General features: G+C 43.3%; 3 protein-coding genes across 3 annotated transcripts in view; 1 reads left to right on the forward strand and 2 right to left on the reverse strand.

Annotated features, from left to right (window-relative positions):
- Positions 1–744: 744 nt before the first annotated feature.
- Positions 745–6,254, reverse strand: NUDT19 (nudix hydrolase 19). The gene is made up of 3 exons (XM_037409272.1): positions 5,483–6,254; positions 3,173–3,380; positions 745–2,091 (listed from the first exon to the last, which is right to left on the reverse strand). The coding sequence occupies exons 1-3, from the start codon at positions 6,179–6,181 to the stop codon at positions 1,865–1,867; spliced, it is 1,134 nt and encodes a 377-aa protein (XP_037265169.1). The 5' UTR covers positions 6,182–6,254; the 3' UTR covers positions 745–1,864.
- Positions 6,255–13,018: 6,764 nt separating this feature from the next.
- Positions 13,019–17,198, reverse strand: LOC119157896 (regulator of G protein signaling 9 binding protein). The gene has a single exon (XM_037409273.1). It carries the CDS (start codon positions 17,087–17,089, stop codon positions 16,376–16,378), a length of 714 nt encoding a protein of 237 aa, XP_037265170.1. The 5' UTR covers positions 17,090–17,198; the 3' UTR covers positions 13,019–16,375.
- Positions 17,199–17,883: 685 nt separating this feature from the next.
- The window catches only part of ANKRD27 (ankyrin repeat domain 27), a 47,369-nt gene continuing 37,298 nt past the window's right edge, over positions 17,884–27,954 (forward strand). Inside the window, 1 exon segment of the mRNA XM_037409275.1 lies at positions 17,884–17,995. The gene's annotated coding sequence lies outside the window, so the exon portion shown is untranslated.

Genomic DNA, 27,954 nt, shown 5'->3' on the forward strand with positions numbered 1-27,954 from the left:
GATGATCTTAAAAGGTCTCTTCCAGACCCAACCACTCTATGATTCTATTACCGATTATCACAGGGTACTCTTTTAAGCCTCTGCCTGCAGGAACAGAACAGAGTAGTTCATCATTGTTGCTAAACAACAAGAATCAAATAGGAATAGTTTTGCAAGTGTTTCTCTGTCCCCGTTTCCTGGGCTGACAGAATAACCTTAATTTGCTGCATTACTAGCTACCAGGCTCTACACTGATGGTGAAAAGACCAACCAATACCACATCTTTATCACTACTGTATCTTGTTAAATTTGTTAACTTTTAAAACAGCCTAGCAATACTTGAATGATGTATTTTGCCTGTTATTCATAAATAACTGAATCATTTTGAAGCCAAGATATTTGTTACTGTAGATGCCACAAATATGATATTAAGCGTGCCTTTCCCTCTGGTCTTCCTAGTACTACGGTGTCTGTATTAATCTCAGAAAACTAAAAATCATGTAAGACAACCATACACGGTACTTTCTTTGCTTCCTCTCCTCTCTGTTTTAATTACCCTTTTGTCTTCATGTTCAGAAGTTAGCCAGAATATTCTAAAAGACATACTATACTGCATAATATACAGCATACATAATACACCACTTCACATGATCCATGTTTAGCAGAGGTATACAAATTTCAACAAAGTCTGCAAAACCAAGAGCAATCTGAGCATGTTAAGAGAGAAGAGACACTTTTCCAATCAAAATGAATGCTACAAACCGATGTAATGAAAATGTTGCAGAAGGTTTTAATTGAAATACAGAACAAAAGCTGAAACAAAGCTTTCTGAACAACTTTACTGGCTAATCTCAAGTCATCATTCATTCTTCTTCCAGATAAAGAATTTGCACCACTGCTCCATTTGCTTCACTTACTGCACAAAAAAAAGACAAAACCAACCAAACAAATCCAAAACAAAAAAGCAAACAGACATCATTCCCCTGAAGTTCTTACATCTCATATATATTTAGTAAAGTAATGGAAAAGCAAAATGTCAGATACTGAAATACAGAAGTGGCTGTTTCCAAGGCAGTACATTGTTCCCTGAAGTCATTGGTATCTTTTTGGAGCTAAACAATTTATTATTTCTTTTTTTAAAAAAAATGCTAACAGCTTGAAGATAAAAGTTATCATGAATAAAATGCATGTTGTGAATGCACTCAATCTGATAGATGACTTAGTTTGTCAAAATGATTGCTACCTTTGAAAATTGTGAGGTTTTGAATAATTACCATTAGTAGAAATAATTAAATATAAACATTTACTTTTTAGATTTAGCAAATAAATCTCTATATACACATATACACTGATTTTCCCAAAGTCAAAGAGGATAGACTGGGAGATGTCAGCAGATAACGGAATGGCAGATTTCATCCATTTCTAGACACACATTACAGCTTCTAATGGGTAACTTTAGGAAGCGTAGCAGAAGAATTCTTCAACACAAAATATACCTGTTTTGAACATAATACATACTTAAATTCTCAGTGAGAAGAGGACCTGGGTGACTCAACAGACTGGTTTTGCAGCATATTCTGCAATTAGTATGTAAGTGGAATAAGGTGGTAATGGTTAATTACCATCAAATGACATTTAAGTTAATCAATAATTAAGTTGATGTTTATGTTAAATTTTCAGTGGCCTCTAAACATTTTAACTGGCACAACTTTTTTGTTTCAAAGACACAAAGAATTAGGTACACATAAATCTCAAGGCACACACACAAAATGCTTTGGTAGGACAAAGGAATTTTTTCCTGACTTTTTGGCAACAGTTAGAAAGGATCAAATCCACTGTGAATATGTATGTAATTAAAAATATTCTAGCTTTAACCAAACAGATGTTACAATCTGCTATTGTAATTTGAGCAATCAGAGTTCATCATCAATGGATTCTTGTGTTTATATTTTGCTTGAATATTAACATAGACAGCAAGATTGTTGATGTTTTTTATTACTATCCTGTGAAATATGCTACCCTCTTTCATGAGATCGTCAACCTTCTTTTCTGTTGACATGATTATTTTCCTTTCTCCTGTATAATCTGGGTCTTCTGGATATAACTCATCTCCTGGGGGTGGAAAAAGAAGTTTTAGTTATACATTGCCTACCTTATTTTTCAGCCTTTTGACTGAGTGACACTAGCAAGTATTTATCACGACATGAAACTCAGCGGAAATGTATTTCACAATACAAAAGTAAATCGCCTCTAAACATCTTCAGATTAAATGGTAAAGCCATAAATTTCTGAAGTGTCTGTCAGTGACACTGTAGGGCACATTTGAAGTGTTGATTTCAATGTTCCAATGCTCCTGATAATACTGATATGCTGTAATTGGTCAGAGTTTATATAATAGCTGGAGAATAAGACAAATACTTTTCCAAGTGTATAAGCATACACTACAGAAGAACTAAGAACAGAAACTTATTTTCTTTTGCTTTGGTGAAGAAAACTGTTTTGCCATATAAATGCACGTTACTCTTGTGCAAGAGTGCTAATATACCACAAATACAGAAATTCTAGAGGTCAATTGCGACAAAAAGCAGAAAGCATCATGAAAAGAAAACTAAAGCAGCAGAAAATAATGAATCATATGCGTAGCTTTTAAAGAGAAGGAAAAAATGTACATGGTTATGAAATGAGAGAGACTGAAGTAGGAGAAAGGGTGGGAAGAAAATGAATTGCTGTATTTTTTTTTACATCACTGCCCTATCACTGCAGTTGCAAAGACTGGATACTGCAGCTGTGCTTGATCTACTTGTCCTTACAAAGACAGTCAGGTAACCTGAAGTAAATGAGAATTTCTACTGAAAAGGACTAAATAGGAAGAGTTCCAATACATCCTTCAGATTAAAAAAGAAGTTGAAATCCTAGAATTTCTTCATAAATAACAATACTAATGGCAGCCATATGACACAAAGAGATTATAAGTATAGAAATAACTGTGCTGTCTGAGTCAGTAGCTTGTCTCTGACAGCAGCCATTATTAACTGTGTCAAAGGAGGAAGCCAAACAGCTGAAAAAGCACGCAGTAACTTGACTTAAAAGAATATTTTCCTTACAGTTATAGACTGCTTATGTCATGTGGCTTGAATACATATCAATTCCCAAATTTCTACATATCTAAAAGAACCTTTATCTGTTTTCTTACCTGGCAATAGCTGAATGTAGCCATCTGAGGCAGCTAACATCACAGGCATCCAACGTTCACATCCCTCTAGAGCTCGCTCAGAGCTGAACTTGTGTAACTCTGAGAGTGAAGAGAAGTTGCACAGCCTACACAATTCATAGAATTGAGGTGGAACAAGCCATAGTTCTTGAGATTTAAAACGTTCAATGGCTTCTGGAGGTGATGACCACTGTAAGATGAAAACAAGCCTTGAAATAATAGTTTCATCAGCACATGGAAAGTATCACTCTAACCTTTAAAAGCCATTAGCAAGGAAGTCTACAGAAAAAAAGCTTGCAACAGTCCACATTTTCAGAACACAAGAAAAACCATGTATAAACTATACCAAAATACCAACACCGAAGAAATTTTTTTAAAACTGAAAAACATTAGAAATCCATCAAAATTACTCTTCTTCCTATAAAAATAAGTAAGGTTTTATTTTACACACAGACATGTCAAGTTTGGAAACTGAGACTTGTTTTAGGGGCCTGACTAGAAGTCTACTAGAAACCAACAGAAAACCATAAACTCAATGTGAACTCAGTTACCAGAGGTTGCTACTGATGCTTCAAGAATCAGAAGTACCTCTAAACATCTGCTTCCTATAACATTGTTTTCACAGTATGAACACCCAGCTACTTATGCTTAAACATCATGTTCTGCGTATTTAAAACCATTGGTAATCTTCATCAGACATGGTGCGTTTGCGAATACACGTGGGCATAACTGCTAAGATCTACTGCAGATGCTTATTAACAAAATTGTAACAAACATGAACTCTTTCCAAGATAAGATCTCAGGGACTTTTAAATTTCTGTAGCAAGACCTGTTACAAAAAATAAATAAATAGAGAAATCAGCAATAACAAAATTGTTAGGCGTCCTGGTTTCAGCTGGCACAGAGTTAATTTTCTTAGTAGCTGGTGCAGTGCTGTGTTTTGGATTTGATGTGAGAACAATGTTGATAGGACACTGATGTTTTTAGTCATTGCTGGGTAATGCTTATACTAAATCAAGGACTTTTCGGTTTCTTGGGCTCTGCCAGCAAGAGGGCTGGAGGAGCACAGGACATTGCGAGGGGACACAGCCAGGGCAGGTGACCCAAACTAGGCAAAGAGGTATGCCATGCCATATGACATCATGCTGAGTATATAAACTGGGGGAAGAAGGGGGGGGACACATTTGGCATTAGTCTTCCCAAGTAACTGTTACACGTGATGGAGCCCTGCTTTCCTGGGGATGGCTGAGCACCTGCCTGCCGAGCCGATGGGAGGCAGTGAATGAATTCCTTGATTTGCTTTGCTTACATGTGTGGCTTTTGCTTTATCTATTAAGTTGTTCTTATCTCAACCCTCGAGTTTTACATTCTTTTCTCATCCTCCTCCCCATCCCTCTGGGTGAGGGGGAGTGAGCAAGCGGCTGCATGGGGCTTGGTTGCCAGCTGGGTTTAAACCACAACATTAAGTAAACTTTTACAGAACCGTCTGGTTTCTCATCTACTTCTAACTTGATTTCAGACTTCACAGCATTCTAGAAATATGTAAGGACCCCAATGCACCTGACCCTGAGCTGTCTTTAAGAAGTTTCTTCATGAAGTTTTTAACTTTTACCCTCTCCAATTAAAAAAATCTATCAATATAGCTCCAAAAATTGTTTTCATAATACAGTTTCAACAAGTTTGTACGTCACTTAAAATGAAACAAAACAAAACAAAAAGTGACCGTGAAAGACAAAAATTACTAGCAGCTCTTGCAGCCCTGGAACACGCTGTACGTGGCATCTCTCCAAGCACACTGAACGCGAAGGGTAGAACGACAACACTCTGTCGATGCTGCACGAATGAATGTATACAAAGTGTTTACTTGTCATCCACCCGCGAAAGACAAAGTAATTCAAGGTGGCAATGATCTGACGCGACAGGGAGCCTGTGCCTCAGAACTCCGGGCTGCAGGTTTGATTGCGGGGGAGGGAGAAGGGGCGCGCGGGGGAGGGAGCGGCACCACGAAGGGGGATGGAAACTCCCCTCCCTTTTCTCGCACCTTAAGGGAGCGTTATGGGGACGGCCAGAGAGCTGGACCTTTGTTCGACTTCTCAGTCTGCACCGGGAGCGGGCTCGGCGGGCTCCCTGAGGCAGGGGCGCTGGAGGCGGGCGCTGGGGGGGCGCCCCCCGCCCTTGCTGCCGCCGGAGCGCTCGTACGGCCGAGCCGTGCCGCGCCCCACGAAGGAGTGTGGTGAAGCCCAGGCGCCTCCTGCCGTGGCAGCCCTGCGGCGCGGCTGGAGGGGCTCTTACCAGGCAGGCTGTCACCTCCTGGTCGTCCTGCGAGGTGTGCGGCGGCTGCTTCTCCAGGCAGCACAGGTAGAACGCCGTGTCATAGCGCCGGCCGCCGCGCCCGGCCCTGCCGACGGGGGTCAGCCAGTTGCTCCACTCCTGCAGCGCCCAAATATTGGGGACGCAGCGGAGGTGCCGGCACAGCTGCAAGAAGCAGGCCGGGTCCCGCCGCACCCGGCGCCGCCACTCGCCCAGCTCCGCGGCCGGGGGCAGGCGCTCGGCGGGCAGCGGGGTTGCAGGCCCGCCGCCCGCCGCCGGCCCGCGCCCCGGCACCAGCAGCAGGATTCCCGCCTCCTCGAAGGTTTCCCTGATAGCGCAGATGCGGAAGGCCACTTCCCCCGGCAGCGGCGAGCCCAGCCGCTCCCGGTCGGTGGCGAAGAGCGGGGCCCGCCTGCTGCCGGGCGGCGGCGGCCTCACGCGGCCCAGCCCGCACCGGGGCGCGGCGGGCAGCAGCGCCAGCCAGTCCGCGGAGAAATCCGCCGCCTCCGCCAGGCCCCCCGGGAAGACGTGGGCGCCGGGCGCGAAGCCGCTGCGGGGGCTCCGCTGCAGCAGCAGCACCTCATAGTCAAAGGGGCCGAGCGGGGAGCGCGGCAGCGCCGGCGCGCCCGCCGCCAGCAGCAGCGTGGCCGCTTCCCTCCAGTGCCGCAGCTGCGGGTTCATCGTGAGGGGCGGCGGCGGCCGCTTGCACCGCCGCCTGGGCTCCCGGAGGAGCCACTGCACCGCCGGCAGCGGGGGGCAGGCCGCGGCGGACAGGAGCCCCGCCGCCGGCTGGGGGCCGGGCCCGCCCCGAGGCGCGGTGGGATGGCGGCCTGTCAGTCAGCAGCGCCTCGCTCCCCGCCGGCCGTAAGCCGGTAAGTAGCGTCCTCAAAGGGCAGGAGCTTCAGCCAGCGCAGAGGGTTTACAGGCGTAGGGCGAGCGGCTGAGAGAAACGAGGCGACGGCTTTCAGCTTACTTGCAAAGCTATGGCTTGGAGTGGGTTGCGCTTCCTGAGGTTTCATAGCGCTGAGTGTATTTACAACGTGACAAGGTGTAAACGTTGAGTAGCTACTTTGCACCCCGCAGTCTTCCCCAGTACTGCTGAAAGGGCTGTACTTACAGCCCAGGAATCAGCCCAAGGTCAGGAGCTGAGGGCTTGGGTTTGTCACTAACACTGCTGCTGACCCGCCAGCTGGCCTCGCCGAAATCCCCTTATCTCTATTCCCTATCGAGGCACATGGATAACAAAAATCATTTGAGGTCTTTTAATTAAACATGTCACGCTCCAGGTTGTTTAAATTTGTTGTAGTAGGCTTCAAAGGGGAGGAGTATGTAGAATTTTAATGCATATTACAGAGCTCTTCTGGTTTGAGGCTTTTAAGTACCTTGTTGCCTGAAAAAAGATACATTCAGGCAAGGTAGCAACACCTTGAAAAAGTCCTTTGAACAGGTATTTCACTTTAGGACACATTTTATTTTGTTAATCCAACATTTGATTTTGATTCCTCATTCATAGATTTTTATATCTTTTTTTTTTTTTAATTTGTAAAGAGTTTAAGCAGAACAAAGCTGATTACATGGGTTGAGAAATGTAAGGATGTTGTTTGTATATAACATGGAGAATCCTCCTATTCATAATCCTTCTCTTGCTAGATTCCATTTGGCAAATACCCACATACCTGCACAGGCCTCCGATAACTTAGCTGTTCTCTTTTATATTTGAGCATGTACTTAATGCCTGTGAGATGTGGCTCACCATAACTGAAATGATGTTTAGAAGCAGTTAAATCAGTGGCTTGCCAGAATATGTCAATTGACAAAACCAAAAATTCAGTCAAGGTCTGCGCAGACACAGCTGGGCTGTAAGTTCGTCCTGATGCTAGGCTGCAGTTGGCAGAAAGTCAGCAGATATACCAAAACGGGCAGCTGCGGTATAGCCAGACAATATACGTCTGCCCTCCCTCTCCTTTCCCTCCTCATGACCAAACATACAAGCAAAATCAGGACATCTTGTAATTCTAGCCTCCTTTTTCATACTATTTTAATCATTATTGCTCATCAGTGATTACCGCCTTAGGCAATGGAAGCATAAGGTCCATTAATATGCCTGTTTCCTAGTAAAAGGCATTTTGAACCTAAAGTCATGATGTTCACATCATATTTGTTCACCTTTTGCACTCTTACTGTAGTTACCTATTTTACTGTGTTAGGTATATGTGTTGTTAGGGATGTGCTTTGCCTAAAAGTTGTTTTACTGGTGAGATATTAATAAACTACTGAAGTTTTTCAAGATTTAATGTCCAGTGAACTTGATGGCTAATCAAAATGATTTAGGGTCCGTTATGTCAGGTCATTTCAGCATAAAGTGCTCGTGTACCAATAATGAACAACATAATTTTCCAATCCGTTGTAATACCAGCACATCCACAAAACTGTTTTACTATGCCAGAAAGGCAATGCCTGGTATTCCTGGGACATTATTTCAGAACATTTTTAGGAAAATCTTATAATAGATAATAGTGCAGATTATATTGTTAAGTTTCCAAATGGAGTGTTTCTACATTTTTTTACCTAGCACAGTCTAAAGTCTCACAAGTGCTAGTATGTAAAGCAGGAATATCCTGAAAAACAATTCCTCTGGTTTCACTGGTATCCATTGGTATTAAATTTAGCAGATCTAATTTCATAGGCATTTTTGCACGGGGAGTGGAAACTGAATGTGTGGCTGGCCTATACGCTGCTGTTGGCAACCTCAGACACACACGGAATACCAGGACTGTCGGTAGAGGAACAGCTGTGTGATTATAGCATTGTTCATGACTGTTCTCAGCATCTGAAGCAGTCCTTTGGGACCAGACAGCCAAGCGCAAGTGCAAGTTAAGGCAAACATTATTCTCTACTTCACTTGCTGCATTTTCCACACAGTCCTGGGGTATGTAAGGCGCCTCTTCTCCCTAAGAAGGATGACATTCCTTACCCAATAATTAAATATTACCATTGGTAAATAAAAATATTCATCCTCTTGATGGCACTTTTTTAACTTCCTTACAGTGTTGTCTTACAAAGAGTAGTTGAATATCCTTTCATGAAAAAGCCGAAGTCGACTTGTGCAAAATTCCAGGAACACATGAATCTTTAATTGATGCAGTTTATCGGAACTGGAGGTGGACGGAGGTTCTAAGGATGAACAATCAGAAACTGAGTGTTTCTGACACTCAGATACTCAGTGAGTATAGATCAAGGGTGCGAAGGGATGTTCTACCCCCTTCCAATTTCCTACTAAGAAGGGCAAAAAGCTAAGCACTGTGAGTGTATCTGGTTCCCCAAAGTTATAGCTAACTTGCTGGAGATAGCTCAAATGAATATAGAAAATGTCTTATAGCCAAACTAGGTATAAGGTTATCTATAAAGCATGTTTAAACTCCAGTTTACATGATTTCTTCAATATATTCTGCTAAAATGCAGAGCTCATCTCGGTTGTATAGTATTATGAATGATTCCAGAAAGAATGGAAAATGTGAGAAAACCTGTTACTCAGGACTGGCAATCCTAAACCAAGCATACTAGTTTACTCCATTACTGTAGCATAAGCATTCCAGCAGAAGGGCTTTCCACACTGAGCTGGGCTCTGACGTTATGCTTCAGGGGCCAGTATGTAGGCTGGAAATACAAGGAGACATTAGTTGAGAGAAAAGTCTCCCCATAGGAAGAGTTAGCTAGAGGTACGTACGACACCCAGAAAGATGTAAGAGAGAAGGCTGGAGAGTTAGAGGTCCCCTCCAGTTTAAATGATTTTTTTTTTTTTAAAAAAAGCATTTTTGCTAAAAAATTTAAGAATTTGACTGCCTTTCATGCTGCTTGTGTGCCAGAACATACAATTGTTAACTTCATGGACCCCAAACGCTTTTCGTATTCCAGGTTGTTTTCAAAAACAGATTGTTGTATTGAAACATAAACCCTTCTGAAGCGATGCAAAACTTATGTCAAATGAAACACTGTAAGATTATTGCACTGATAATCATTCTTTGTGGGATCATATTTCAGCAATGTGGAAATCACTTCAACATTTTTCTCTCCTCTTCAGTTATTGCTAATGAGGAAAAAAACCCATGCGTTTGTTTAAAGAAAAAAGATTCAGGTCACTAGATGCATAGAAATGATTGTAAAATTAGATTTCTGGGGTTTCTTTTGTGTATGATTAGAATATTTAGCAACAGAATGAGTTAATTCCTTTTTGTCGCATCATTGCATAAATTATTATGCACATACAGATAAGTGCAGATCACATCACTGTAATAATTTCAGATGAAAAATAAAGTCCACCGTTATTTCACAATTTAATTGGGCTTACATGCTGCCCTGTGAGTTGGAGATGATTATACTAAGTTAAATCTTGGTTTAATTTATATGCATCTGGTAGAATCTTTGTCCTCATGCAGATGCGGTGTCTATGATATGGAACCAATTGTTACAACCTCAAGTATCAAAAAATTAAGATTTCACCGAGCATGTCAACTACATTTTAAACTGGCTAATTTCAAAATGACATTCTAAAGCTTTTAGATTGTTTAGCTTGTGTAATATCAATGAATAGGCAGACTTAATGAGTAATGAAAAAAGTAAATAGATTAGTCACGATAGATTTTGAAGTGTTGTGTCCAAAATGTGAATAAATGTCAAATCTAGGAAATGTAGGTTTATGATTATAGCACCATTATATAGATTGACTAAAAAGAAAAAATATAGCTACCTTCATACAAAACAATATTCCAACAAATCAAACCAGATCAGAAAACTAGGTTACAGATACTGTTAACTGGAAATGTTCTACTTCCAACAGATGCATAATGGATTACATGTTTTATGCATACTGGAAGCATGGTTCTAATTCTGCAGCTTTTAATTACATGAATAGTCTTCACACATGTAATTTCTCACTAAACTGAGTAGTGATGGCTTATATGAGTAATGATTCAGACTATTCCCTCTAGGACCTGGAATTCAAATGTGTATTTATATATAAAGTTACACATGCAATTAGCATATTAGATTAAGTTGCTAAGGGAGTATCATGTTTGGTGTGTCTGGTATTCCTCAGTCATTTTATATGGCATAAATAGTTAAATATTTTCTTCTGTCTTTTTTTCTAATTTTCAGCTTTCTTGCTTACTTTTCTCCCAAGGTTTATACTGTTTACATATAGATTCTTCCAGATCATGGAAAGGAATTTCATTGGAATTTTTAGATTCTTTTTTTCCTCTCAGGATAATTATACATGGCTGTATGACCTGATGTTTAATATTCTTTCAACAACCCTATGTTTTTTGAAGTCATGTTTTAGGCTGTGTAATTCCTTAATGCTGTGACACATCAGTGACGAGTTTGACTGTATATGTTCTTTGAACATTCGTGTGCAAGAGACAGGCCTGAGTGATCATAGACTTCAGTGATTATTTTAATGCATAGTGGAAAATGACCAAAATAACAGACCACACATTTATACTATGAAAGTGACTTCAATTTCTGTGCACTTGAAATAGAACTAGATTTTAGAGAATTTGTTAGTTTGTTTAATTTGGTGGAGATGTTACTAGTAAGTATCTGATAAATAATGTCATGCAGTACAGTGTAAATAAAAGAAAACACAGTTCAGTCAAAATAAAACAAAAAACCCCACCTGACACTGTGGAGGCTCAAGGAGTCAGTTACTGACACTTAGGAAAACCGCAGTAGATATTGTGACAACATTACTGGAACTGAGCAATAATGATAATTGCTTTTGCTAACTAGCCTCTGTGGGTGACAGATTCTCAGAGATGCTGTCGGTTTATTTGGATTTGCCTACATGGCTTCTAGTCACATCGCTTCCAGCGTGAAATGCTTGTGCTTGGCTGTATGAGAAGGTGCTGGTTAAATGCCATGTGACTTCTCACCTTTCCGCAGGTTTAATCAGTGGTAGCTGATTAAGCTGCATTTCTAACTGCATCACAATCCTGCAGCAGCAAGCTGTCAGGGTGGATGACAGAATCCAGCCTTCCGGGACCACCTTCTTCTAATAGAAAGTCCTTTGTGGTGTGAAACAGAGGAAAGGGTTGTCTTTTGTAGAACTGGTATCAACATGTAGCAAATCAAAATATTTTTACTCTTACTCTGTACTGAGTTAATCAGAGAATGGGTGGTCAGTTCCACTCAGGGATATTTTGTATTATTTGTCCCACTGAATATAAGATACTGCTGCATTATAGAGAAGCTATAGTTTAACGTTGTGATGCTGTTACATTTAACAAAAAGCATGCTTTGCTAATGTAAGATGAAGACGTATTTACTACATACCTCCATCTCCTTCCTTTTCTTACCTTTTCCTCAACACGTGCAGGTAATTTTATATGAAAGAGATTCATCTCTAGTCTCACTGTATGCTTACCATAGCAAATGCTGCTCACATGTCGACTACTATTTTGTCCAGATCTTTTCCTGCATTAAAAGTGTTACATAATCGTATTGAGAGAAAGCACTTAGAGATCTGTAATCCACTGGTCTTACTGAATGACTTTTTACATAATGAAAATCTGTGAAGGCTAAATATGTTGCCTAGGAGTTCCATTAGCACTTAAAATAAGGTGTTTGGAAAATGCACATAAACAACACAAACCTTATGAGAGAAGGAAAAGCAAGCCCATAACCAATCCTTTCAGACCGCAAACAGTAAGCATGTTAAATTTTTCATCTGAAAGCAAATGACATGTCATTTAGTCAGTTTTTAAGTAACTGCATTTGTGTAAAAATATTTTCATCTTTACATGAAAAAATTTGAAACAAATTTTATTTCATATTCATAATCCTGAAGTTTCATGCTATTTTCTTTGCAACTTAAAGAGAACCACTTTAATTATCATTCTGTGTTCATTTTGCATGTGTTCAAACAGCGTAGGGCGTTTCCAGACTGGAATTCCTGGAATAAATCTGCAAATTGCCGCATTTAATAGACTTGGTTCTGATAGTCTGATACAACTGTTGATTGTTGTTGCTATCAATACCACAGGACCAAATTTCACACTGAGGTTAGTTGTGTATATCATATAACATTGTTGCGTGTATCTTTTGCTAAAGTAAATGCAAGCATTGCTGCCTGAAAGGGGGCAGAGTTTGGATCCTGACACAGTGAGAGGTTCTAATACATTAGTCTCGTCTAAGACGTTCTGCAGTTTTCAGTTGCCCAAGCTGAACACCAGTACTGAAGGCAGTGTTGCCCCTGTGATCCTGAATGTCATTGTAGCCATTTCCCAAGGCAGAGATTCATTGACTTCTCAGACTGCTGGTTTCCTTGCAGTATAAATCAAGATATATCACTATATTCAACTTTGGGAGCTTGAGAAGGGTGCCTTTGTGTAACTAAAACTGTAATAAGAGGACACTTTTATTCCTGTGGTTGAAATTGGAACCTTTTGTTTAGAAGAGCTTACTGACAAATTATATTATTACAGTTTTTGGTTTTTTTAGTAACTGCTGCAAGCCAGCCAGTAAGTTAAAAGAATGGACTTTATTTTAAGTTAAATAGTGACAGTAACGAGTTTGACTTATTCAAAGTAGTGTAGAAAATACCACGCACACACAGGCAAAACCAGTATAATTCAAGTCAGGAATAATATCTTAGTATACAGCAAATATAATGTGTGTATCCTGTGAATAAATAAAAAAGTAGTAGAACAGCATTGAAATTAGGCAATGACCGTCATCTTTTGTACTGAAAAAACAGTAACATTCTCATTCACTGATCAGCGTGAGAGTATTTGTATTTTCATCATACTATTTAAATATAGAGCATCCTGAAGTTTGACTTCCCATTTTTCACTTACAAAAATAGCATTTCCATTTGTATTCTAGCAGGGAAAAAAAATGAAGATTGCAAATCCACAACATCTCTTTATTTCTTAATCTAAAAGAAGCATCTGTACTTTTGGGCAATGGTGGTTTCATCTTGTTTTGATTTTGTGCGCTGTTGTGCCTGAACTCTATCACACTGAACATACATTTGGTATCAAGTGTAGGAGATTAATGGCAAGAACATTATCCGTTTAGATGGTGCCAATCCCTTGTTAGAGTTCTACTTTATCAATTTCAGATAGCCTAAATATAAGATGATACAGATTTTTAGAAACAAACTAATGATGAATAAACCTGCAGCCAGCATTGTCTTAAGATAATGAAAATACATTATTTTTCCAAGGTCAAATCCTTTAAAAACTATTTGTGTGCATATTCATAATGAAGCAAGACTTACATAATTATAGGATACTTAGAGGAATTATTTGAGCCCTGTACCCAAAAACCCAAATTCCAAAAAATGCAATGGACTGAAAATTTACAGTTTACCAACTCACCAAGGCTTGCTTTTGAAGATGAGATTGCCCATTGTTAAAAATTCTTCTACACAACTGTGGATAAACAGTATACCCACTTCAGGATATGAGGATACAAGATAATAAATGCTTTAGGTGTTACCACTTACTTATCCACCAGAAACTAGATTTGCCTTACTTGGGTTTTCAGAACATGTAGTTTACATGATCTGATTTCAAACCGAACACAGAGTTTTCAAGAAGCACAGAAACGAGTCCCAACTCCTTATTTACCTTCCTGTAAACTAACTAAAAGGAGAGTGCAATGAGTGAAAATACCCACAAATCCTTAGTGACTAGTGGTGGAAATCCAAGTATGTACATTCTCCTGTAGCTTTTGATGTATTTTCCATAAGTATGTTTACTCAATATGGATGAGAAGGAGATCTTCTCATTTAAATCAACACACAGCAATGACACCTTGTCTAGACATACTGAAACAGTAGCACCAATAAATACCTGCTTGACTTTTGTTAGAATGCTGCTGGGGGTCTCTAAGAACCTAGATTAACTAGGTATGAAACATATCCTATGGAACGAGTGAAATACAATAGAAAGGAATGTAGAGTTGTCTCATAAAACTGTGAATTCCTATGAGAATGGAGCTAGTCTGGATCAACGTGCAGAACTGACATTATCCTGCAATGTAATGATAGTCTAGAGCCTGTAATTCAGGCCTCCACTTAACTATTTTTCCTCACCTATATTATTTTTTTTCCTCAGCTACAAGTGACCAGATTCAAATTTGCCACATACTTTTTCTCCCCAAATCCAGTTCTCTTAAATTTTAAAGAATAAACTCTTTGCTGCAGTTTTCTGACAGTGTTTAGTTCTTAACTAAAAAATATTAGCTGTTTATGAGTGTTGTCAACATAACTTTATTTAACAAGCATGAAGACTATAGTAACCTCACAAAACATGTCTGATTGTTACTTTTTGCTAATGTGCCCATAACAATCAATGCAGCAGAATAATAACTTCTTAAAAACCCAGTATCGCAGGCTCTTTATATTTGCCTGTGGAGTGCCTCATACACCTATGGCACTATGAAGTATGTACCAAGCATTCTCGAACGGATAGCATGTGTTCACAGTAACAGAAGACACTTCTGTAGGTTACATAATAAATACTATAAAACATAGGTCCTTTTACAAAACATTATAGAGCTTCTCTGCAAAGTTAGTGTCTGTCCCCCCAGTCTTACATTTAAACATTGACAGTTTTATTAGGGAAGCACATGAAAAGTTTTATGCTGCTCTTGGATTTACTCTCCAAAATTGCACTGTATCAAATTGGATCAATCCTACAGGCTTCCCGTTTCCCAAATGATTGATCAGACATGAATGAGATATGAATCTCAGACACAGTTTTAACTTTGGATTTCTGCAAAGAATTCAGGAGATTGCAGAAATGAGACTGTGCACATACAGGCATCAGTCCCTGCCTGTCAACATGAGAGGGCATCTCTTTGGATTATTAGAAAGGTCTGCTTTAATTCAACATCATTTTTGTTCACTAAAATTATTTTCAAAAATTACTGCTTCCGCAGTGGGTAGACTCGTTGCTCCTATTTTCATAGTTAATTATGAAGTGCAAACTGCTTCTACAGAAAGAAAAATTTGAGCCAGTGGCAAGAATCAGCCTTTCTATAGGGGAAGACAATGTCGTGGTAAACGTGGATGAGAACCACGAGGCTTGCTAATGTTTTTCTGAATATGCAAATCTCCCTTTTTTCTCTCTGGATTTGGAAAGCGATTAGTCATTTGCGTATGCGTGCCAATCCACGCAACCGGGTTCTGTACAATCCACTCTAAATCAGCAAACAGTATTTGGTATCAAACATTGCTTGTTCTGTTTTCTCCATCCTCCTCCACACCTCCCCCCTCCCCAACCATTAATTTATTGAAAACAGAGGTTGTTTACATTCTTTTATGGGGGTTTTCATCCTTCCCCTTCTCCTCCACTGAGATAGTATTTTCTGTATTTGACGGGGAAAGAAAAAAAAAAAAAAAAAAAAAAAAAAAAGAGTATTATATTCACTTTGTCGGACAAAGCACCTGTGTTAGCCTCCAAATTGTGTTACTCCCAAATACTGTGAACAGTGACCAGCAGCAAACCCCAGATCTTATTCAAGAACACAAAATACAGGCTTCTGAGAATAGTGATCTATTAATAGCAGACAAATCCCTGCTGTAGCCAGCAGTTAATACCCTGATACTTCACAGTTAACCATTACAAGTCCAGCAAATGAAGACATCCTATTCTGCAGCCCTATTTGCATCTCTTTTCTTCAAAAAACAAGAATAAACAAATTGTGCATTTTAGGAAATCAAGAGGCAAAAGTTCTGCTTTGTTTTTTCAAGTGCTAGGTTTAAATTCTCAACTCATCCAAGTGACCCGTTTTGCAATTAGAGGTGAGGCGCGAAACACTCCAAAGACAGACTGGAGGGGGGTCGCTCTTGTCAGAGCCTGCACCACCCTAAGAGAGTTTTACTACGCACACCGCCAGGACAATAGCGATAATGAGCACAGCGGAGAAAATAATCCCAGCTAGAACCTTGCTGATATCGCAGAAGGATTTATTTTCCTCCACAGAGATCATGCCGATGGAAGAAGCGCCCACGCTGATGGTGGATTTTAGTTCAGCCCCCGGGTCTTGCTTAGCCTCCACTGTCCACTGGGGGACATTGACCTTCATTTCCATCTCGTACATCATCTCTCCTACCTGGTTGATTTCGTTCTCGAGGTCTTTCAAATCCACCACATCTATATTGTGCTCTGCCTCGTATTTCATGTTCTGGACACTCATGGCCCTGGCAGCCACGCCAGAGGTTCCCCCGCTCATGCCGGTCTGAATCAGGTGCTTTTTGGGGACGTTTAGCGGGAACTCGTGGCCCAGCTCCAGGGCTCTCCTCATGTCGATCTCCAGGATCTCTAGGCACGTGGAGAAAATCACCCATAGCCTCTCGAACTCGGCTTTATCTTCCTTACTCACGGTTTTGTCCTTCAGGACCGTAGTGAGCTTGTTCCTGTTGGCCACCGCCAGCTCCTGGGCTTTCTGCCGGGTTTTCTTGAGCTCCTCCCGCAGGTTCTGGGAGTCCGAGGTGCCGCCGATGGTCAGCACCATGTGCCGGTAGCAGGCGGTCACCTTGTTGAGCGCGTCCAGCAGCGCTTTGCACTCCTCCTTCACCATGGTCCCGCCGGCGGCAAGGGGCTGCGGCCCCGCCGCTGTGCCCCGCTGCCGGTCAGCCCCGCCGCCGGTCCGCTCCGCCGCCGCTGTGCCCCGCTGCCGGTCAGCCCCGCCGCCGGTCCGCTCCGCCGCCGCTGTGCCCCGCTGCCGATCAGCCCCGCCGCCGGTCCGCTCCGCCGCCGCTGTGCCCCGCTGCCGATCAGCCCCGCCGCCGGTCCGCTCCGCCGCCGGTCAGCCCCGCCGCCGGTCCGCCCGTCACCCGGTGCCGGGACCCGGGAGCTGCCAGAGCCAGGCGCTACCGGCACACATGCCAAGGGGTAGCTTCGGGTCCCGCACGCACTCAGCGCCCTCTTACCCGCCTCGCGTCCCCGCCGGCGGCTCAGGCGGCGCCTGTAGGATCCCGGGCGGGCTGCGGGGAGCCCTGGGGGACAGCCAGCATCGCCCCTCGCCTGCTACTGCCACCGCGCAGGAGAACCGGGGCGGCTCATCCCGCACCGCGCCGCACAGCAGCCAGGCGCTCCCCGCGATCGGGCGCCGCTTTATGAGAAGAGGCAAACGCCGAGGAGGGAGAAGAAAAAACAATAGGCGGAGGAGAAAGCGCTGGAGAAGGTGAACCGGGAGGCTAGCTGCCCCGGGAGGCGACTGTCCCCGAAGCCCGGCTGGCCCCGGGCACCGCCGCTCGCCTTTAACTCGTCCCAGCTGGGCGCCCGCGCAGTCACATGGCGCCGCGCAGGGAGCGCCCGCGGCCTCCGGGGCGCGGCCCAGCCCGGCCCTATAAGCCCTCGCAGGCTCCGCCTCCGCAGGCCCCGACCCCGCGGCAGCTGCCTGGCTCCTCACTCGCTCCCCGCCGGCGCCCGGTCATTGGCTTCGTGCGGCGCCGCCGCCGCGCCGGGCCCGCCCTGGATCCCGGTAGGGCTTGGCTGTAGGCGCGGAGCGGTTGGGGGGAAGGTGGGCCGCCGGCGGCTGGTTGCGGCCGGGGAGGAAAGGCGACGATGTTGTCGGTTGTCGGTGTAAGTAGCGCTCCCGCCTCGGGCGCCCCCGGACCGCCGCTGGGCGGGAGGACGGCCTCCCGTGGCGCCGAGGGGAGTGCGCGGTGGCGGGGCCGGCTTCGCGGGCCGGTGCCGCCGGGGTGGTCCCGCCGCTGCCTTCCCGCTCCTTCTTGACGGGGAGGGGGCAGGGCGGGAGCGGCTCGGCCCGGTCCGCGGCCTGGCCACCGTGCGGCGGACGGGGGCTCCGCCGGGGCCTGCTCCCGGGTGGCGGTGGCGCGGGGCCTGTGACGGAGGGGCTCGGGCCGTGCCTGTGTCCGGGCCGCGCTGCCGCCCCCTCCGCAGCAGTCGGTGCCTGCGGTCCGGCCGGCACCGGCACCTGCCCGCGCGTGCCGCGCCGCTGAGCTTCGCGTAGCCCCGGGTGCCCGGGCCGCTGGGCCGGTGCTGCCCGCGCCCCCCGAGCGGCGTTGTCCCGCGGGGCAGCTCCGGGGCGCGGCCCGTCTCTCGCGGGGGGGGGGGGCAGGCCGCCCGCGGGGACCGCTGGGGCACCGCGACAGGGTCAGCGGTGGTGCCCGGCCGCCTCGGGTGTGTGCGGCTGGCCCGCCTCCGAGGGCAGGACGCGTTGCGGCGAGTGCTGGTGGCAAACTGGTGGTGAACTGATGGTGAACTGGTGGCATCGTTTGTAGCACGTGCTGTATCTGCGCCGCAGCGGCCTCCTGGAGAGCTTGCTGTCACAGTCCAACACAGTGCAGCGCTGTCTGTGGGTAACAGAGTGGTTTGCTGATGCTTCAGTAACTTGAAGAAGACCCCCGAGAAGGGGGAGTGTGCCCCTTGCCCTTGGTGTGCCGCCCCGTGACTGCTGGGAGCAAGGTGACTTGCTATGAGGGGCCGAGTCCAGGCAGGCTGGCTTTCCAGTGCAGAGCCCAGCCTGAAAAGCCTTGCCCAGGCTATGTTCCTTCTTCTGGATCTTTGTAGCTTTGACTCCGCTAACTGGTGTTTGTTCTCCCGCCTTAACTTCGGCCCTAATTCTAAGCCGTATGTAGCTTCTGCTGCAGGGTGCCACCTGTGGAAGAAACTGCCTTGTAACTTCATAGATTGCCAAGTTACTACAGAGTAAACCGAGTAGCTCTCTGTCAGTTTGTGCGTTGGTAGCCTGGAAGTGAATGAGTAATGTTCCATCCCTTGTAGGAATAAAGGAACACAGGGCGATTTTGGTCTGATTTTAAGTGAAGTGTTAAAATTGCTTCATCATTGTCAGGTGGAAAAAGGATTAGCTCTGGCTTTCAGTCTGGAGTCCTGTGTGACTTAAGTGTGAAGCTTACTGCTAACTATGCATTTGTGTGCGTGCATATAGTAGCTGTGTTTAAAGTTTGCCACACATAGCTAAAGTCACTGTTTTCATTCTGGCACATCAGAACCTTGAAACTGCTTCTCTGAAACTGGCAGAAGAGGGGAGGGGGGCTGTATTTTCAGGAATAAATTTCAGTGACTACTTAAACCTGAAGCTGGCATCAGTTATAATTGTATCAGATAATGCCTAAATACATCTTTAGGTGTGTCATGTGGGAAGGAAGAGGCTGTTATTTACATAAATTCTAAATTAAGTTCAGCTGCATGCAATTGTGCAGTTCCAGTATATTGTGGAAGCTCCTAAAATCCAGTTGCAGTTTGTCAGACAAGATATTCTGAAATTCCAAATCTTGATACTGCTTTCAAACAAGATGCTGACTAGCTGAAATATTGTCCTGGGAAAACTATTAGGATGGAGCTTTTTTTTTTTAAAAAAAATCCTTAGAAGTGAACTAGGCAGCAACGTAATACGTAGGAAGAGAAATATATTTCCTGATTCTGTGGAAAGGCTTTCTGGCAATTGACGTTAATGACCGTATTCTTCCTATTACAGTACCCTTAAAAATGTTTGCGGAGTGTTTTGTGATGCTTCTTGAACATCACTACTTGTTAAATGCTGTATCCTCATTTTAATAGACTTTTAAGTAGAATTCTAGGTAAGTACAAGTCCGTTTTGTTTAAATGGTTGGTAAGCTTTGCCTGATGGGCTTGCTTTTTTGTGTAAGCTCTTCTACTGAATTTGGTCAGCAGAATGCTGTGGCCTGGGAAAGCCAGAAGCCACAGTGAGATGAGGAAGGAAAATAAGGATGGGATGCAGTGAAAACGAAGTGTAACAGCAACCCCCTCCCTTCTCTGATAACTGATAACACTGTGCATTTTCCTTCAATAACTGTGCAGTGATTTGCTTTTTGCAAAGGATATTGTTGATAAAGTAGCTTGAGAATTTGATCCATAGTAAGAATCTCAATTTATATCATCGAAGAATATTGGACTGATAAGTCTGTGTCATGGGGTTTATTGTCAGGATGCTCTTAATTACCTCAGGCTGGGTGTGTGGTGCATTACATAGCATCCAAAAAACAGTGGTGGTAAAAATAACTGATTTTGCTCATTAAAAGAACTTGCATGCTGAACTGTGTTCCAACCTTCCTTACCCTTGCTCTGCTCCCTAAAGGAGGGAACTAGTGTAATTTTACAGTGTTTTTCTTAACTAGATATTCTAGTAATGGTCTGATGTTTGTTTCTTGCAATGATGATGTAAGACTTAGTGCTGGCCTGCAAGGACTTGGTTTTCCTCTTGAGATACACAGGGAATGGATGAGATTTCTGTCTAGTTGTCTGGCTTAAGGACAGTCTGAGCTACGGTATGTGGGCTACAGGGTTGCTGCCTTTAGTTACGTTACATTTCTGTGTGTGGCCTGTGCTGAGTCTGACCCTGCCTACTTGATTTGTTGACAGACTTCTAGTCTTGGAGTGGATACCAACCTTATGTGGTCTGCTGTGAAACTGGTGGTCTAACACTGTAGTCAAGAAACGGTGTCACCTTCTGTGACTCACAGCTCGGCAGTACAGTGTTCAGGCCCACTGCCTGCTCAATACACAGGCTGGGGAATTACACCACTCTCTTGTCCCGGTCACTAAAGAATCAAAATAATTGGCTAAAGTGAAACACTGTTTAGCTTTAGTTTGTTTTCTTCCTCCCTCCAAAGAAGTACCTGTGCGGACACCTCTGCAAGCCTGAGGAGGTGGCGTAAAATACAGCTCACTAATATGTAGAGGAAGCATCCTTGTTTGAGAAGCTGTCTTGGGAACCTTGTGCTTTCTGTTAATGTTTTTCCTCCAAATGTTCCTTGTAACTGTTTGTGGTTCACTGACCAGCATTCTCTGCACTCTGTTCCAGGCCTTGCTTGTGAATAGTTCGGGGCTCCCCATCTGAGAATTTAATGTAGCTTTAATAGTGGTAAGCCAAAGAATGAAAATTCTTTGCAGCTACTCTGGTAGATTTCTAAACCTGCAAGAATTGGGAATCTCATCTCTGTTCTGCAGTGAATACAGCTTATTCCTGATACTTGGCTAATAACAAGTAAGTATCTCAAAAATCAACAGCAATGACTAGATAAAAGTGGGAAGCTTGCCTGCTAAAGGATGAGCCACTTGCATTTAAAAATGTACTCTGGAGGAAGGAAAGGGGTGACTGGAGTCAAGCCAGTATGTTCTTTGCTGTCAAGTCTGAGACAAGGGTGTGTCCACATCACACTGTGGTGCAAATACACTTAAAACAAAGGGTGAACCTTCTTGCTACTTGTTAAGAATGAGCTCAGTTTTAGAATTTACGAGGTGAGGTTCATAATGAAAAGCTGCACGAGGAACTGATAGAAACAGATGGGTGCCGTGCTCCCCTGTGGCTGGCTGGCGGTGTAGGGGCTCTGCGGGGGGCCTGTTTGAGAGCGGTGGGAGCAGTGGTAGGAGGGCTGGAGTTGTTAGGCATAAGTAGGGCTTGAGATTGTTGGGTAGAGACAAAACCAAAATCATGAGGTCCTGTGCCAGCTCTTAACCCTTCACTGGAGGAAATGTGTGCCTGAAGGGGAGATACTGAGAGAAATGAGCATCTTCCTGGAATGCTGCTGACTCCTCCTTTCCAGTCCCTGTTCCATCACTGTCAGACTGATGTTCTGGTATCATCAGACTTAGTTTTTCCCCTGTTGTTAGGAGGGCTTGAGCTGACTGATGCAAATCCACCACTCTATAATCTGGTAATACAGAGGTGTTATTCTAACATACTTCAGTTTCACAGAAATCAATACAAGCTGAACCTAAAAGGAGTAGGAATAATTGTTTCCTCCTTTGCTCCCTTGCGGTGAGCAGGGTGCACTGGAACATGTCTCAGTGTGGTTTTTTTTTTTGTAATATGCTCAGTGTTCCTTTCTTATGGGAGGGAGTAAGGTTTCTTGTGTGCTCAGAAACAGAGAAAGGATCTCTTGTTTTTGAGTTGAGTGCTGATTTGAGGGCTCAAGTCCAGATTTTAACCTTTGCCTGGAAGCGGGCTAAATGAGGAGTAACAGTGCAGGTGCTTCAGTAATAGTGCTTCAGCAGTGGCTGAAGGGGTAACTAGACTTTTATTTGCACTGAGACTAGTTAATTCTCATTGTCAGATTCCTTTTTGTTTGCAAAGTATCTTAAGATAAGCTTAGCATTGCTGTTCTTCCTAACAAGTGGTGCTCTTAAAGGGGAGAGAGAGGGGAAAAAGCACCTCTGTTAATATTTTTAAAGTAATTTAGAACTGAGGAACAATTATTTCCTTTTTCTGCAGAGCTCTGCAGTTTTAGTGATAAGTACGTGTACAGAGTTTATCAGAAATGTCAGCTACTCTGAGCTGAACATCTTTTAGTTGAGTCGCAAGTTGCTGCTTCTGATTTTCTCATTATTTTGAGCATTTCAGCAAGTGATATTCTAGTTACTGGTTTACTAAGCCTTAGTTGTTACTGTTGTAGAGTCTGCAAGCTGTGATGAAATTGATGCCATGTGAAACTTCACAGTATTGCTGTGCAAATGGAATTCAGGGAATTTATGCTTTGTGAATGTGACATGCTAGTGGATCTCGTATTGAAGATTTTGGAGAACATGTTCAGCTTTGTAGCTGGACTTTTGTGGAAAGGATGCTGATATACTTGACGATAGCATCCCAGTGTACTATCCTAACTTGCTCTCCTGGAGAGATCTCAGGTTACTGTACTAGGCTAATTTTTACCAACTTTGGTTGCTGTTCTGCTGTCTTTGTTCTGTCAAAGTATATTAAAATGCCATTGTGAAAACACAATCTTAGACTGTTCAACACTGAATATAGAGTGTTTGTGTATAGAATCCCTAATTCTGTTTTAAAAGGCATTTTGTCTGCAGCATGTTTTGTTAAGTCTTTAATAGTGGTGAAGCAGGACATTCAGAAGATGATGTGCCTAAGAATTGAGTAAATAGTTGTATAACTTGAATGTGGACATGATATAGCTGCCAAGAAACAGTGCAAATACAAGGACATGTTCTACTTTAATGGCTGTTTGTTTGAATTTCAGACTGCTTCTTAAAAGGAACTGAAACCTGATAGGTCTGTGAAAGGTACCTGACTTGACCATTGCTAAAAGAAAACACACATTGTCAATGACAAACTGTTATAGTTAAATCCTACTCATTTTCAATACAAAGATGGTTAGACTTCATTTTCAGTGTTTTGGAGAAAAGTGACATGCTTGGATTCCGTATGTTTTTCACTTTAGCTATCCTTGTACCATTAGTTATATTATTAAAGTCATCACTCTGCTTTTAATCTGGAAATGATTTGGCTGTTTTGAGGTTATATTATGTTTTTGTAAAAACAGTAACATAATGCTTATTAGATTATCTGATCAGCTAGCTTCTGTTCTTCCAGCAACTTGAGCTATTTCTGTGTTTACAGGCACAAAGCCACGCAGTTAAATGATTCCATTTAAACATTTTATGTAACATTAATACTTGTGTATTGCTTTACAGCTCAGCATGATAGAATTTAATAAACTTCATAGCAAAAACGGCTTATTACAAGTTTTAGTAGGCTTTTTTTGTTAAGCATTAAACAGTTCTGGTAATGTATATAAGGCTTTGTACATTTCCTGCTTTCTTGGTGTTAGTAAATCTAAAGCTGTCTGAGGTGCAACCAGAAGAATAAGCCTGTATGCTGCTGCCGCCCTGCCCGCCCCCCCCCCCCCCAGCTAAATTACGTTGAAATGGGACGTTGTGTTCTACTAACAAACTCTCAATGGAGTATTCTAATGCATTCCTAGAATTACAGCAATGCATTAGCCAGTATTTTCAGATACATTTAACTTTTGGGGTGGAAAGAAATTGACAATCTAAAAAATGTTTGAGCCAATTTTTGGGGAAGCTTTAATGTACTGTCTTGATTCTGTAGATATAATCTATTTTAAGTTATTTGGGTTTCTGTAATTACTTAAACTGTAGATGGTTTCTACGTCCTCACTTGCGTGTCTGAAGAATGCTGTGGATGGGTTAAGGAGGTCCAAATGAGTATAGTAACTTAACTGTTGCAGTTAAGTATTCTACCTTTTTCATACCCACGCTGTAATCTGATTTGATGACTATCCATTAATGTAGTACTGAGCAGATGCAGTGGTAAGGGAGAAAGAAAAGGGAAGGAAGTAAGAGTTGTGATTCTCAAAACAGTAGTAGTTTGGCCAGCTGTTACTTCCTGCTGTGTAGGAACATGCAAGCAGTGAGCAGTTAAGAGCTTGTGATCTGCTTCTGCTCAAGGAGGGTGACAAATATCCATGTGAACTAGAAGTTCTAGCTTCCTCCTTGCGGTACAGCACCTTGATGGCATCTTAGTTGTGTTACAATACCTAAAGTGCCAGAATGCAATGTTTGAATGCAGCTACTTTTCACTTCTTGCTGGAGCTCTCAAGCGTGATTCAAGCCTGTCAGTAGTTATGTAGTAAAATAATCTATATGGCTGCCACTAAGTGTCTTAAAACTAGCTATTTGTGGTGTATTAACTCCTGAACCAGGAACTGAAGGTTATAATTTCAAGCTCTTTGATCTGTCAACTGGAATGATTCTTAAAGTACCCTAGTTGCTGGTGTTTTCAGGGGCAGGCAATGACTTCAGAGCTATGTCAGGCATACAGGCAGCATGATTTGTAAGGTCAGATTTTCTGTGGGAGCTTCATTCCTCCCATAAATCTCTTCTACCTGTTTTGCTAGGGAATGAAATGTTGTTTCTAACTCCTTTCTGGACAAAATTATCAACTGGGTTATCTTGGTAGTGAGATGAATTCCTAGATGAGAATCACTTGTGGAATGTGTTTTTCTCTTCCCACTTCCTATTATGGGAAGAAATCTTTGGGCTTTAAAGATTCATTAAGCTGGAAGAGTGGCAATATAGCTGTAGCAGTTGGAAACACTTGTGCATTGTAATTTTGTCTCTGCAGTCTCATGCTTGATTGTTGCCTTCTATCAATGTACTCTTTTCCCCAGTACAGTACATGGTATGCTAATACCATCTCCATCACTGTGTTGGGGAGGGTCATAGCAGTCTCATCTACTGCTTGACCAGATACTGAATGTGAACTCACCAAATAAAAAGGCAGATGAAGATGCCTTAGTGGGCCAACTCTGTTAATAAAAGGTTGATTTGGAAAGTGCCTTGAGAGACCATACAATCTAGCCTCCTAGCTTCACTATGTCCGTGATCTGTAGCAGAGATTTCTAACAGGTTCTTAAAGGTTTACAACCAGAGAGACTTGATAACTTTGTCAAGCAATCTAAAACATGTGTTTATCTTCTTTTGGAAGGTGTTCCTGAGCTGTAATCTAAGGCTGTTTTCTTCAGCTAAGGCCTGTTTCTTTTACAGATGTGGAAGAAAATGCCCTTCACTGATAACTTGATCTGTCTGGGAAAAAATTCTTACATGTTTCATGCAACTTCTTCAGCATAAACAATGTAACTGCATTTCATGTTTTGGATCCTTCTTCCCGGGCTTTCTTGCCTTTCTCACTTCAGCTTCTCCTCCAGTCAGTTCACATCTTGTGAAATGCAGCACCCAAAAAAGGATGTAGGGCTCCAAAATAAGTCTTGCCATGGCAGACTATTTCGCAGGCTGCGCATGTGTGTACATACAGCCTTGCTTGGTGCTTGACTCTGTGTATAATAAATTGTCACTGATTCATGTTTGGACTGCAAGGTGCAGTCGTTTAAGATGTTACTTGGAATTGTGGCCTAGCCGGCTGTTGAGCAGGCAGGTTTGTGGGGTTTTTTTTGTAGCTAACTAGTCCTGCTTGTTAAAGTCTGTCTTAGCCCTGATGTTCTACAGATCTGTGATGAGATAATGGTGTTCCTTCAGCGAACCTGCTTTTTCTTCTGCCCCTGCTACTGGCTGAAGAACCCCACAGCTTGAGCTTGGGTTGCAGCTGCCTGCCAGGAAATGTTTGCAGCAGTCATTAGCTGTGGAATTACTGGTGATTGTGCTGTTTACCTAGGCACTGTGGCAGGACAGATCATAAAATCATAGAATGATTTGGGATTGTATGGGAACTTAAAGATCACTTAGTTCCAGCCCCCCCACCATGGGCAGGGACACCTTCCGCTGGAGCAGGTTGCTCAAAGCCCCATCCAGCCTGGCCTTGGACACTGCCAGGGATGGGGCATCCACAGCTCTTCCAGGCAGCCTCTTCCAGTGTCTCACCACCCTCACAGTGAAGGATTTCTTCCTGATGTCTAATCTGAATCTACCCTCTTGTAGTTTAAAACTATTAGCCCTTGTACTCTTGCTGCAGACCCTACTAAAAGCCTGTCCCCATCTTTTTTATAAGTCCCTGTTTAGGTACTGGAAGGCTACTATAAGGTCTCCCTGGAACCTTGTCTTCTCTGGGCTGAACAACCCCAACTCTCTCAGCCTGTCTGCACAGGAGAGCTGCTCCTGCCCTCCGGTCATCTTTGTGGCCTCTGGACTCGCTCCAACAGGCCCGTGTCCTTCTGATGTTGGGGGCCCCAGAGCTGAACCCAGCACTGCAGGTGGGGTCTCATGAGAGCAGAGCAGAGGGGGACAATCACAGCCCTCAGCCTGCTGGTCACACTTCTCTTGCTGCAGCCAACGGTGCTGTTGGCTTTCTGGGCTGCAAATGTGTGTTGCTGGGCCATGCTGAGCTTGTGCAGAGCTGTCCCTTTTCTAGGTTTGAAGTCTGAATTACTGAACTTGGCTAGCCTTTTGAAAGTGTCGATGAGCAAACACGTTCTTATCCTTTGTGTTAGAAAACTTCAGGTCTGAGCTCCAAAGCACACTGTGTTGGGATTGCTGAATTAGTATTTTTTGTAGAAGCTCTTAGTTTTATTGTATGTTTTGAAAGTGGATGAACCATTTTATCTGGAACTTCACAGGAACCTCTGAGGCAGTTATCTGCTGCTGCCAGACTTCAGTGGTCAGGCTGGGGCTGTCCAGACTGTGAGTAATTGGTGGTAACTTCATAGTGGAAACTGCTTGCAGCTTTAGCTGATCATGTTTGTCTTCAGCTGTCTAAGGGAGCTCTCCTTGTGCCTAATTACAAGGAGGTATGAGACTGCAGATCAGTTAACAGCATAGCTGGAACTTAAAGGCTATGTAAAAATCAGCGGGAGGTGGGTGTATATTTCTCTATTAAAGTGCCATACAATGGTTTCGTGTCTTTTCCATGATCTACAGAGAAAGGCATTTTAGTACCAGTATGAGATTGGTAGTAAGAGGTTGAGTGCTACAGAACAAGTACACAAGCTCACACTAAGCAAATAATGTGCTAGGTATGATTCCACATTTAAGAAAACAGATACTGATTGTGCAAGTCTGGCTTGCTGAAGCTAAAGTTCTGCTGCTGTTCTCATACTTTTCTGAGATATGTAGCTGAAATTGCAGGAGCTGAGGAAATCATGCAACATCTGTTGATTCCGAAGGGAAGCTGGATGAGAGGAAAAGGTACAAGACTAGTTAATTAAGCACCTGTAAGCCTGTTAATCTCAG

Source organism: Falco rusticolus, chromosome 15, assembly GCF_015220075.1.
Source record: "Falco rusticolus isolate bFalRus1 chromosome 15, bFalRus1.pri, whole genome shotgun sequence".
NCBI classification, from domain to species: Eukaryota; Metazoa; Chordata; class Aves; order Falconiformes; family Falconidae; genus Falco; species Falco rusticolus.

What these genes read in the sequence shown, in the direction of transcription:
- NUDT19 (XM_037409272.1), bottom strand. Translation starts at nt 6,181, where the DNA reads ATGAACCCGCAGCTGCGGCACTGGAGGGAAGCGGCCACGCTGCTGCTG. An exon ending in AGGAGGTGACAGCCTGCCTG is followed by an intron (nt 3,381 to 5,482) that starts GTAAGAGCCCCT and finishes TTCATCTTACAG; the next exon opens with TGGTCATCACCTCCAGAAGC. An exon ending in CTACATTCAGCTATTGCCAG is followed by an intron (nt 2,092 to 3,172) that starts GTAAGAAAACAG and finishes TTCCACCCCCAG; the next exon opens with GAGATGAGTTATATCCAGAA.
- LOC119157896 (XM_037409273.1), bottom strand. Translation starts at nt 17,089, where the DNA reads ATGGTGAAGGAGGAGTGCAAAGCGCTGCTGGACGCGCTCAACAAGGTG.